The sequence below is a fragment of the Gavialis gangeticus genome, unplaced genomic scaffold, assembly GCF_001723915.1.
Source record: "Gavialis gangeticus isolate Ggan-Ray unplaced genomic scaffold, GavGan_comp1, whole genome shotgun sequence".
Lineage (NCBI taxonomy): Eukaryota > Metazoa > Chordata > Crocodylia > Gavialidae > Gavialis > Gavialis gangeticus.
Genome location: NW_017728998.1, coordinates 4,440,805 through 4,453,988, shown reverse-complemented (window position 1 = coordinate 4,453,988; position 13,184 = coordinate 4,440,805). Strand labels below are relative to the sequence as shown.

Genomic DNA, 13,184 nt, shown 5'->3' with positions numbered 1-13,184 from the left:
GCTTTATTTTGTTTTTCTTCCAATCCTGGTGCAGTTTTTATTTTGCTGCTGTGTTTGGTTTTTTTTTTTGGTTCATCTTTTGGGGGATTTGCAAACCGAATTACATGCATGTCCAGTGGGGGAAGGTTTAATTTTGACGATGGAGGGTCTTACTGTGGAGGATGGGAGGACGGAAAGGCTCACGGCCATGGAATCTGTACTGGCCCGAAGGGTCAAGGCGAGTATTCAGGATCCTGGAGTCACGGCTTTGAGGTGCTGGGGGTCTACACCTGGCCCAGTGGCAACACTTACCAGGGCACCTGGGCGCAGGGCAAGCGCCATGGCATTGGCGTGGAGAGCAAGGGGAAGTGGGTGTACAAAGGAGAGTGGACCCATGGATTTAAGGGACGGTACGGGCTCCGAGAATGCACCGGCAACGGGGCCAAATATGAAGGCACCTGGAGCAATGGATTACAGGACGGCTACGGCACAGAGACCTACTCGGATGGAGGTAAGTGCTGCATTAATCTCATTTCAGCTTGATCAGTGTGTGAAATGGAGGAATATGGGGGGGGGGGGATGAGAGGCCGGGAGAAATCCCTCCCTCCAAGCCTGCCCCTTTGTCTGGGCTCAACTCTCCGAGTTTGCAGCCTGCTTGTTGGGAGTGTGCGATAATCATACCAATTTCCTGCAGGATTTAGGAAGCCAGCCCAGCATGGCATTAGCACACAACCGTTTGCTACAGGTAGCCCCATATGTTCGGTGGGGCTCTGACATGTTTTCCCTTGCCAGATTAGCAGGGGCTTTTCAGAGAGGGGTGTACATGTGTGCGACGCGTGCGCGCCTGAACCAGAGGGACACACAAATCTAACGCAGGGGGGTCGGGGAGGGGTAGGAGGCAGTGTAGGCAAGTTGAAAGCAGCTAGGCCAAGTTGCACATGGGATTCACAGTTGTGGACGCACCATTATAACCTGTAGGATTGCCACCAAGTGTCCAAAGCCACCCTGGGTCGGAGAGGGGACTGCGCTGGGAAGCGTTACACAGCCCCTTGAAAGACCAGCTCTAGGAAACAGCTCTGGGCAAGTCTGGTATCACCTTCCAGTCCCCTCCAAACACGGCCCCGCACTTGGCTCGCTTGAAAATCCCAGGTGAAAGACTTTAATTCCAGCAAGCTTCTGCACTCCGATTTCACCGCTTAATTCATACAGTAGAGGCTCAGAGGCATAGGAGGAGCTGTTCTGTGCAGTCAACATGGCTTATTAAGATGTTGAGGGGAAAGCAGGATTAAATCAAAACGAGAATGATCAAAAATTGCCAGACTAACGAGCTTCTAGGGCCTGGCTTGGAAAAACAGCTGCACTTCTGCTGGAAGTGGCTGTATCATTCTCTCTCATTTCAGTGGCTCTTTCCTTTTAAATTGCCATCATAATAAGAATCAGGCCTACCTGGCAGAAGCCAGTGGGAATTAATGATGGTGGCCCGCTGTTTTTATGTATGTATCATCATCAAAACTGGCTCGTTCCTCTGGATGTTGTCATTTTCCAGAACTCTTGGGTTGAGAAAATTGCAGTGTTTATGAGACACATCCCTGTCTTCCTGCAAGCTGGGAAGAACAGTCCTTTTTCAAAGATGTGGAAAATACAGTGTACTGCCTGGTTTTAAAATAAGAAGGCAAGATTAATAGTACCTGAAACTGCACTTGGCTTTTTTTTTTTTTTTGCCTTAAATGAGAAATCAATCAATCCCTTCTTCACAATAATTTTGCAGTGGTAAGCTTCTCCCAAAAGAAAATATAGTTGCAATATTTGGCTTCACATAACTGGACAAAAAGATTTGGGAGCCCATTTTAAATCTGTGATGATTTGTGTTTTGAAGGACTCTTTAGATAGCTGCAGTCTTCTGTTCAGAATAAACTAGGGCTGAAGAAAAATTGGGTTGTTTTTTTTTTTGCATATGCATATAAAATATTAGGGCTGGATCCTGAGAAATTTGGTATGCTCTTCACTGTATTACTGCCTTTCAGTTCCTCTGTGGACATCTAGAGCCCTGACAATTGCATTTTAAGTAAAGACAGACACAAGTCGGACTTCCCAAGTCTCAACAAACTCCTAGGCTCTGTGCAATACATGTTGCAAGGCTGATAGGGTATGCATGCATGCATACACAGGCACAAACGTACTGTCACCAGCAGTTCATACTTGTGTCTAATTGCAGCAAAGCAGTTCTCTGGGAAGTCTGGGTAACAGAGCCAAGCAATCCACAGTCCCTAAGAACCTACCAGAAATAAACCTTTCCCCCCATCTAGTCAGGCTGCTCTTGCTTTCCAGTGTGTGCCATTTAAAATAAAAATCTAATGTTAAGAAGAGCTAGGGGCAGGAAAAACGATGCCGTCTTCAGCAGGGCTGTTCCCTCCAAGACCAGATGAACAGTCACAAAGATAGGGAAAGGTTTATATTAAATGTGTAAAATGGTAGCTATGGGTAGGCCTGTGATTGCCAACAGCAAGTGGGAAGTACGCAATGTGCATTTTGCAGGCCTGTCTTCATTCCCTTCATCCCCCAAGCCATCGTCATGTCTCATTCTGATGCTCACCTTGGGATGACTCTGCCCAAGTACAACTGCACTCAGATGAACTCAGTGCCGGGCTCTCTAGGCTGTGGCCCTTTCCCAAATGGATGTCTCCACTCAGTCTGGGTGAAAACGCCTGAGCTGGGCAGCTCCTAGCTCCTAGCTCCTTGATACTAAATCCTAATAAACCTCATGCGTTTGGATAACAGAGTCTGGATGCAGTAATTAGACTGAATGAATCTCTGTGCAGCTACTAGGAGAAAGAGGCAACTATTGGAAATCTGGTGCATGTCATTAATCTATCCCAGTGATTAGCTTTGTCACTTTGTGGTGTATTAGAATCCTTGTCCCATCATCTGCCACTTGCCGTGGACAATAAACGTCAGTCCCCTGAGTTTTTTTAGCACATCAAGTGGTGCTAAAAGACGGGTCACTGCCCATGTAGCAGCGTTCAGAAAGCAGGCTGCTAGTGCATTAAAGGTTTTGACTCTAATTCTACTTTTCCTTGCACGATTGCTAGAAAAGCAGCACAGCATCAGCAAAGTCTCAGAACTCCAGCAATCACTGCCAGCGCTGACTTGGGGAAACAGTATTTTGCATGAATAAAGCACAGATGTATTGTACATTTTAGCTTGGGGCCAGGATATGGAAGGCAATGAAGTCAGCTTTGTTTCTGCCAGCCTCTCTTTCTGTCCTGCTCAGACCCTTTCACCCTACCACATCACATGTAAAGTGCTCACACCTGTCATGCACACACAAACATGCACACTCATCCCCCACCACATCGCATGTAATGGGCTCACACCTGTCATACACACACAAACATGCACACTCATCCCCCATATGCAGATTGCAGATTCTCACACCTCCCACACAGACACACTCATCACCATGCACACAGAGACACATCCTCACCCCCGTGCTCACCTACCCACACAGCCACATAGTCCCCGCAACCCCTACAAATTCTCGCACTGTCCCTGACTCTAATGCACACCTGCCAAGCCCCAAGACAGCCACTCATGCATCCCTGCAGCAGAACTGTCTCATAAACACACAGAACCCCGCACATAAGCACATCTTGTGTGTCCTCAAATAGTCACCTGTCACAGGTGGCAAAGACACCTTCTTCTGTGCTCCCCTGGTGCAGTTATACACCCCCGACCCTGCACCAAACACACACACTCACCAACCTTATACCTGATGCATACTAAGTTCCTCGCACAATGTGCAAACTCCCAGGACCCCCACAGATCCTACTTGGCAAATACTTCTCCCCCTTCAACCTTTCACACCATCTCCTCCCCATTGATAAACGCATACCTTACACATAAACAGGCCTTGAACGCTGGATTTACTAGTGTGCTTTATATCAAATTCTGATTTACTGAACTAGATGCTCCCTCCATCCAGATTAACACCAGTATCACTCCATTGATTTTAGGGGAGTTATACCACCATAAAAATGGATTAACACAGTGGTGAATTTGGGTTGGCTCTGTTCTGCCTTGGTGTTACGGTTGATGGAGCCAGTGATCAGACACCTGTTAAAAGTGCAGGGCAAGGGACAGTATCGTGGGCCTGGCTTTAAGGACATGAGTTGTCCCACTGCGTTCAAGTATTCGCACAGTGCCTCATTGTGGCGCCAGTGAAAATTTCAGAATATTAAACTATTTCACCTAAACAGCACTAGAGGTTTGGGCGGGGAGGGAAAGGGTTGTTTTTTTTTTAAAGGCTCTGCTTGAATCGGAAATAAATCTCTGCTGTAGAAATCCTATAAAAGCAAAACACTGACTCAAGGTAAAAGCATTGTGGTGCGAAGCAGATTTGTTTCTCATTGCTGAAACAATGGTTACTAAGGTGAAGAGAGGTGGGGCTGGAGGCGCTAAAGCAAGTATCACATCCATTGTTGCCAGTCTTGGTCCTAAAAATTCCTACTGACAAAAAATAGCCTGAAAGCTATTTCCCCCCCCATCTGTCTCTGTTCTAGCTGATTTATATTTGGAAATTGAGACGGGGTTTGGTGAAGAATAGCAAGCAGTAGCATCCTCTGGAAATAGCTGAGTGATACAGGAGTGACTACACCTGGCTGACATGAAGGGTTCAAATGAAGCTGGGCAAACCTCAGGAACACAACCGCCCACAGCCCCATCAGGGCAGGTGCTGAAGATTTGCCAGCTTAAGTCTTCAGGACCATGGAGAGAAACTAGCATCGCATGGAGCCGGCACACAGCCCCTCATGCCTGATGAGACCGTCTGCTCCCCGCCGGAGCATGACACATGCCAAAGGGCCGGTGTCACTCAGTCAGGTGTCTCCTAAAAACAATAAGCCCAAGCACCCTAATAAATCTGGGTGAATAGTCTTCCTACATTGAGTCAGTGTGCTTTTAAACCCAGGCCGTGTGCTCTACTGTAGGATGCTTTATGCAACGAGAAATGTTTTTTTCTGCGCGTTCACCTTCCACCTCTTCCATCATCACACCAGGAATGACTTGGGTGGGATAAATAACCAGGGGGAGACAAAAAACTAAATGCAGGCATGCTCCTGTGCCAAATGCTGGTGAGTCGATCAAGATTTAGATGGGCTTGTGCAGTTTGAAGTGTCTGAGGAAACGCCTGGCCATGACTTGGGCCCAATATTTTGCATGTGGTACAAGCTGCATATATCCATTCAGCTGTCCGAAATACCACGATTATTGTCACCTACATTAGTCTGGCGAAATTTTCTCTATCCATTCAGTTGGGAGGGGTGGGGGTAAGTCAACTAGCGATATTTTCATTGCCATAATATAAGGATGGGCATGTAGATTTTGTGCCTGGGCCAGCAACTTTTCATGACAGTTTTGGAAAGCTGCCAGAGAGTTGCCAAGTGCTTTGCAGCCAGTAAGAGAGAAAGAGAGGTTGATTCAGTGGATAGGACAAAGTGTTGGGAGGCCTGGCGTTTATCCTAGACTCTGCTAGGATAGTGTTAGGACCCATCCTGGTAGTATTAGGATCCATGACTTCTCCCATACCGCAGTTCTAACACCTATAAAATGGACATAAGGATACTTCCATTCCCTCTCTGGTCAAGTGCTTTGAGCTCTTTAGGTAGAAAATGTTGCTCTAAGAAAAACACAAGACATCCCAAAAAGTCAGAGAAGGAAAATCAAGTTCTTGGCTTGTTAATCCTACAAAGAAAAGCTATCCGGAGGAAGAGCTGAGCTGCTGGACTGGAGTAGTGTGTGGCTGGTCCTATCACTGATAGATCTAGAAGAGCTTGACCAAAATTTACCAATGAAAACCCTAGTAAAGTCAGTATATGAGTAAAAAGGATTTGTCCCAATTTCCTTGATGTAGACATTGTCTATTATAAACAACCTTGGTAGACTACCATTAAGGGAACATTAGACAGAATATAGTCGGCTTTTTACATATATGATTTCTACAGATTTGTTACATGCTGTAGGGAGCTCACCATAGAAATAGAGAAATTACCATGAGATCTGTTCATAGCCCCGGGGGGGGTGGGGGTAGGGGGCAAAGTATCATACAAGTCTCAGATCCTGTGTTATTCTGTTCCTGGAAATGGCTTGTTGAGACATTAAAAAAAAGTCAGTGGGAAACAAACACAGATACGTACTGTTCCCTAAAATATCCAGGTTCCTGCCGAATCCAACGGCACAGTCCTAATTGATGCAAATAAGCTGATTTTTAAAAACCTGTTAGTTTCATTATAATAATAACTTTCTTTGTAAAGGCTCCCGCTGCCTAGTAGCCGGGGTGCATCACACACCTTAAAATACAACAAAGATAATAAGTGAATGGTAATTAAAACAACTTAACATGCCAAACACAGAAACACAAGCCAAATGCTGCATCAAGCAATGCCATTAAACAGAAGTGATATGGTCTCTTTGTGATACTTACCTCACTGGAATGTGATAGGTAGTTTCAGGTACAAATTGGTACTTTGGGGGGGAAAGCAATTTGATCCAGGTAATAATACATAACGCAGGAAGATAAGAACTGCCTGGGCTGGGGCTATGGTCTGTCTAGGCCAGTCTCCGACAACAGCAAGCAGTGGACACTGCAGGGAAGGGGGCTAAACCCACATGGTAGGTGAACTTAGACTAGCCTGTCCCCTAGGTAGGTCTCAACCTGATCTGTAGCAGAGACTGGTATCAACCCTGAGACGCAAGGTCGAATATATCTGCAAAATGTGTGGTCTTTAATTGCAATACCTTGCGTAGGAACACAGAGGTGCTTTTCATTGGAAGCTCTCAATGCGCTTCACCAAGCATGGAAGATACTGCCACCTGTTTTACTAGGGCCATGTCTACCCTGTCTCCATGCCGTGCCTAGGACCACGTCCGCTCACTCCCACTCCACGTGCACCAAACCCTAGGAAGGAGGCACTCAGGCATGCTCTGTCGTGACCACATTGCCACCATCTTGGGATGTGGCACATGCAGCATGGGAGTGAGTGCACAGGGCCCGTTTCGTGGCAGTGCTTCTGGTTGCAGCATGGAGGCACTGTCGAATGGGATTACTCACAGGCTCCAAATGAAGCCCATGCTTAAGTGTTTTGCTGGATCTGGACCATAAAGGAGCCAATAACAGAGCACAGCATAAAACTAAAAGGAAGTCTCTTCTACTATAAGCACTAGGCCACATCACCTTCCTTACTGCCACATGCCAGTCGAGGAGTCCTGCTATTTCATGCAGGGCATAGGCATTAGAGATGGAGCAAGACCAATTAGATCAGTCGATCCATCTTCTTGCAAGGGCAGGATACAGTCCCCTGACACAGAATGGATTTGATGTTCAAGTGGTGCTGCCCTTGATCTGAGCCAAAACTTGGAGAAGTCATCAAAAGGAGATTTCAGGCATCTGAGAGAAGCAGACACTTCCCTTTCTTAGGAGCATTTTTCATGAGTATTTCAATGCGGTTTCTACTTTCACATTAAAGTCTTAGCATCTCCAATCAGTGTCATCACAAAGGCTCAAGCAGGCTCATTTGGGGGCAAAACTTGGAGCCTGATCCTGCCTCACTAAAGTCAGTGGTACTTTTGCCATTGACTTCCAGGGGTCGGGATGGGGCTTCGCAATTCTTGTTTTACATGAGTCCTGGGAATACCCAGCAGCTGAACTCCCTTCTTGCTGCTAGACTTTGTCCTTTCAAGTCGGGGCAGAGGCACCCAAGCAAGAGTGCCCTGGAGGTCCATGGGGAGAAGCTTCGATCTGCTGCTCCCTCTGCTACATGCCCTTTGGTATTAAAACAGAGCCCTGAGATGTCATTCTGGCCATCCCCCCTCACTCCTGAAAATCATCCCCACTGGAGGGGACTGGTATAAAACAGGGCTGCTAACCTTCCCTGTCCCCAACTTTTTATTGCAAGTAATAGCAGGGGACTGGATTCAGTTGCCCAGGATTCAGTGTGCTCTGATCTTGCAGTAGGAGCGTTCTCAAAGCCCCAGCTCCTGGAATCACATGTTGACATTCATTTTTCAGCTTTAAGCAAGTATTTGACTTTCCTCATTGCACAGAAATGCTTGAAAAGGTGGGCTCAGAGACCAGAAGGCTAATAAAGAAGAACTTTTAAAATATTGTTTCTTAAAATCCATAGCTTTTTAACCCCATCTCCTGCTCTTTCCTTTTTGGAAAGGGGTGCTCTCAGGCTTTTTTGGCAGTCATGGCTGGCAAGACTGACACGGGCAGGCTCTGTGTTATTTTTTACATTGCTGATTGAGGTTTCAGTATGGTGTAAGCGCCATTGAGGTATCATTGCGGTGTAAGCGCCAAGCAGGGGAGAGGAATTGTTCAGGGTAATGGAATAATGGGATGAAACAAAGAAAAAGGATGCGGCTAATGAGCAATCGGAGGGAGAAAACTTTGAGGATGAGATCTGGTCCTGTGTGTGTTATTCTGTGCAATACTGTGCTTGGAGCTGAAATAAAGAGATGGGGCCTGATTCCCAACCGATTTTCACAGCGCTGGACCCAGCTGGGGATCCAAACGTGTAGCTACAGTGGGGCTGCAACCTATTTACCCCAGCTGCTGTGGTGACTTACAGCAGTGATGGATTTGGGCCATGGAGTCCAGTGCAGCAAGCAGGAAAGGCACCCTTCAGAGGAGGGCTCCTGGTCTGACTGGAGGACTGGCACCAGCACAAACCAGTATCACCACTAATGATTAACTGAAAGCACTGGTCACATTGTTTGTAGGACCAGGGCTTCCAACTGCTTGAGATTTAGCCTGGGGGCTTCCCTTACTGTGCCTGGGTAACACGACCAACACAACGGGGCTCCGATCTCAGCCGAAGCCTTGACACTCCTCTGTAATATAAATAGACATGTTGCTTAATGTACCACTAAGTTTGGTCCTTAGCAATGTGACCAGGTAGCTTGGAGAAAAACATGTCTATGGCAAAGAGATGTACTGTTGTGTTTGCTAGTTGGTTTTCCCCCCAGATATGGCATTTATGGACAGGCTCGAAAGATTGAAACCGAGATGGTCCCATGTAACAAAGAGCTGGCCCTGGTGCCAAATGGGAGGCTCCCAATATTCAGAACGTGCAGATCCTCCTTCATTTTTGCTTCCGAGCAGGAGCGCCAGAGCAAGCTACATCAGTCTGTAAACAGGCAAGGGAATGACGACCATAGTAATGGTGAGGATGATTTGATTATGGAAATGCTCACACCATGCTAGGCTGTTTGCAGATGTGCACAGGGGATGGGTCCCCCCTGGATCCCACAACCCACTGTAAAAAAGGCATCACAGGCTGAGCTTTGTTCATGCATTCAGGCGTGCATCTACTCCTGTGGCCTCCTTGTAGTTTCTGAGGGCCAGTTCACTTTGACTGCTATTTTGTCATCCTTTTTTTTAATCAGGTTCCTGAATACACTGCTAAATATAGTGAGGTATGTTTTGCAGTAGTGACAAGAGTCTTAGGCCTCTTCTACACAGTTTTTGTACTGATATCCTCAGCTTTGTTATGGGAGTGATTTGTCCACCAAAATGGTTAATACCAATACGATGCTACATATGGGATGGCACACATGGGTATAAAGGGGCTACATACTGGCTTAATTGATCCCTCTTCCCTAGCAGAAACAGGTGCCCTGGTACAGGAACATGAGGCTGGAAAGGAGCCATTTGGGTTATCAAGTCCAGCCCCCAACATCAGTACCAATTGCTTTTTTACCAATTTAAGTGCAGCCATGCACTAGGGGATTGCACTGATACAGTTAAAGCAGCACCACTTTTACATGTAGACGAGCCCTCAGGAACATGAGATTTTATTACAGGGATCAGCCAGGAAAGTAGTGCCAAGAAGTGGGGGGTGATCGTGGAGTTTTATATGAGGATTACTGGATTGGAGGATTAGCTGAGTGAGAATTAGCCAGCTTCTACTGTACTTTGTCAGAGGAGCATGTTAGAAATAATAAAGGCACTGAATGCATTTCAGTGGTTTTAGTATCCTAGATGCTGAAGCCTAAGTGAGTTTTTTGGCCCTGATCCTAACCTCGGGTCCGAGGGTGTTTGCTTGTGCAGCTACAGTTGGAGGATGGTTGCCTTGCTGTGTCAGGAAAGGAGGTCAGAGAGGGCATGGGAGCTCCCCCAGCGCTGCCAGTTCACCCCTGGTTATAGTGCTGGTTTCTATTTCAGCTGTGCTCCCACCACATCCCCTACCTTGACCTGAAGCTAGCGGTGTCCCAATACAGCCCAATGCAGTGTCCAGAAATTATTGCTAACCCTAGAAACTGGAAGATGTTCTAATAATAAATATTTTGGTTCTTTTATGTCCCCATGCCTCGGAGAGGGGAGGGAAGGGCAAAGAGGTGTCACTTCTTCCAACTTTTCTCTAAGCAGGAAGGCTAGAAATGTGCAATTTTTTAAAACAAAAATAAAATTGCCATTCTCCTGACTCCAGGAGCTCGGGCTTTGCAAACACAGCAATGACTCAGGGTTAAACTCAGCAATGAGGCTGGATGAGAACTGCAGGATTTTGGAATCAATCGCTAGTGCCTGCAGGAAAAGGAAATGACTAATGAGCAAAAACCAGCTCTGGATTCAAGGGAGAGCTTGGGATGCAGAAATAATGAGAGAGAAGAGGGGGGGAAAGGCTAAGAATGTGCCTGGATTGTGCAGGACGCGGTGGGGAAGCAATTCTATTTTCACCCCTTGGAGCGTGTTGCCGATGTGCCTTGTAAGCCATTGGCAGGAAGGCTGGGTTGTGCTCATTAGTAGGCAGCGATTCCTCCATCATAGGCAGGAGACAAATTGAATCTGCATGTATCATTTTCTGCAGTGAGTTCTGGGCTGCTCCAGGGGGAATACACCCATCCACGTGCGCAACACCATTCAGTATTACGGGATCTCTGCCCTCTCTCTGTTGGCTTGCAGATGCTACTGGTGAGGGTCTGGATGGGGCAGGACTCTTCTGGGAGTCCTCTGAGAGCATCTGGGAGCCAGCACCAGACTCAAGTACTGGCCTAGTGAACGTGGGCCTGATCTTCAAAGGCACTGTCGTCTCTCAGGCCCAGTGAAATCACTGGGAGCTTAAATACTGTCGAGCCTGTCAGGAAAACAGCATTACAATCCCTGGCATTTCTGCTGGCATCCTTCACTGGGGAGAGATGGATGAGACCCTTAACCTACCCATTTACATGGCAGGGTGATGCTTGGAGGGATCTGAGCAGCTCAGCCAAGGGAGTGATGTGAAGAGAGGTTATGTTGCCCTGGCCTGGGCTGTCAGTATAATTTTTACTCCATGCTTGTTCAGGTCTCACCGTTTGCTGCCTGCGACTCTCTGGGCCCCGTTCATGTCCCCCTTGCAATGGTGGTGGACTGGGGTCATTCTTCCACCTTCCTGATCTAGGGCTGGCTGAGCCAGAGGAGAATCAGGTCTCAGGTTTCTCACCAGTCACAAGCAGATGGGGGTACGAGGGTGCTGAGGATGTTTGAAGTGTCTACTGAAATGGGGAATGAATATATGTAAAACCCATTGGCTGGCAGCATGAAGAGGGAGGTCCTGCCTCGATTCTGACCTTTCCTGCCATGGCAGGGGGTCGGACTTGATGACCTGCTCAGGTCCCTTCCGACCCGACCTACTATGAAAGTATGAAACTATGCATGGCACCAGGACAAACTTGGCCTGTAGCTTGCCTCACTTCTGGCCAAAGGGACTTGCTTTCAGGGGCAAGAGAGTAATTCAGTCTCAGTGACTCATGCACTTGCTCTGTGACCCTCAGTAAAGGGCCCATGTCCTGGTGATAAATACTGGAGGAAGGGGGAGGTTGTTCTTGTGATGTGACCGACTTGCCAACACACCCTGAACCAAGACCCCCTTACTCATCCCCATGTGCTTTTTTTTTAAACAACCCATGTGATACCACTCCTTAGGCCTCTCTGATATTGAAAGACTGGCAAATGATATCAGTAAAACATACCTTCCTAAAATGAGATGTGGTGTAGAAATCTATCTCGCTATTGCCATTAGAATCCTCTAATTAATAAGCCACAAAATGCAGAGGTAAGAAAGAAGGTGAACGCCCCACAAAAGATGACTAGCATGATAAACTAGCAAGCCGCGAGGTATAATTAATCCCATTTGCTGTCCAAAAGTGCAGGGACAATCTGAGTCGAAGCTCAAAGTCACACTTTGCCGTAGTGAGCGGTATACTGTGGATTCCTGCTTTTGTCCGTCCTAGCCTTGTCACATGCAAATCTGGCTACTCTTCAAAGACAGGACAGAAACAACAAAGGGGCCCACCTTTTTGAAGTCTGCCACTTGCAACCTGTATGAAAGCCACAGGTATATGGGACCATCAGGCTGTCTATTTTAGGCAATCTGAAAACTACTGAGCTCTCTGGTATTTTTGGGCTGCTCTTATTAGCCTGGCACATACTAAAGAACAACTGGCATCTAACTGGCAAGTTTCATATTTGTAGCCTGATTTTGGTAAACATTTATTTTCTCCAGAGCAGACCTTTGGACCTGGCAGTGTCATCATAATGAACAATGCAACTTCTGTACTAGTCTGTACTATCATCACCCCTGCAGGTAAAAGCAGACCCAATCAGGCAGCCACATGAGGGTCAGGAGGCCACCTGATTGGTAGAGGGCTGAGCAGCCTGAGTATAAGAGCAGGCCCAGGGAGCAGGGCCAACCAGTAGCTGGTGGGGCTTCAGGCAAGCCCAGTAGGAGAAGACTGCTTTATAGTGGGGCCCAGGGGGGACCCCAGCTGAGTAGGAAGGTCATAGTTTCATAGTTTCATAGTTTCTAGGGTCGGAAGGGACCTGAGCAGATCATCTAGTCCGACCCCCTGCCATGGCAGGAAGAGCACTGGGGTCAAATGACCCCAGTAAGGTGGTCATCCGACCTCCTCTTAAAAACTCCCAGGGTGGGAGCCTGCACCACCTCACTTGGAAGCTGGTTCCAGACCCTAGCCGCCCTCGCCGTGAAGTAGCGCCTCCTGATGTCCAACTTAAACCTTCCCTCCGCCAGCTTGTGACCGTTGTTCCTGGTCACTCCTTGCGGCGCTCGGGGGAACAGGGACTCCCCCAGCGCCTGCTGATCCCCCCTAACCAGTTTATAACAGGCCACAAGATCCCCCCTCAGCCTTCTCTTTTGAAGGCTGAACAGGTTCAG

General features: G+C 47.4%; 1 protein-coding gene across 1 annotated transcript in view; it reads left to right on the top strand.

Annotated features, from left to right (window-relative positions):
• Positions 1–12: 12 nt before the first annotated feature.
• The window catches only part of JPH3 (junctophilin 3), a 113,408-nt gene continuing 100,236 nt past the window's right edge, over positions 13–13,184 (top strand). Inside the window, exon 1 of the mRNA XM_019505422.1 lies at positions 13–490. Within this exon, the coding sequence (XP_019360967.1) occupies positions 109–490 (382 nt within the window). The 5' untranslated portion in view covers positions 13–108. The remainder of the gene's footprint in view (positions 491–13,184) is intronic.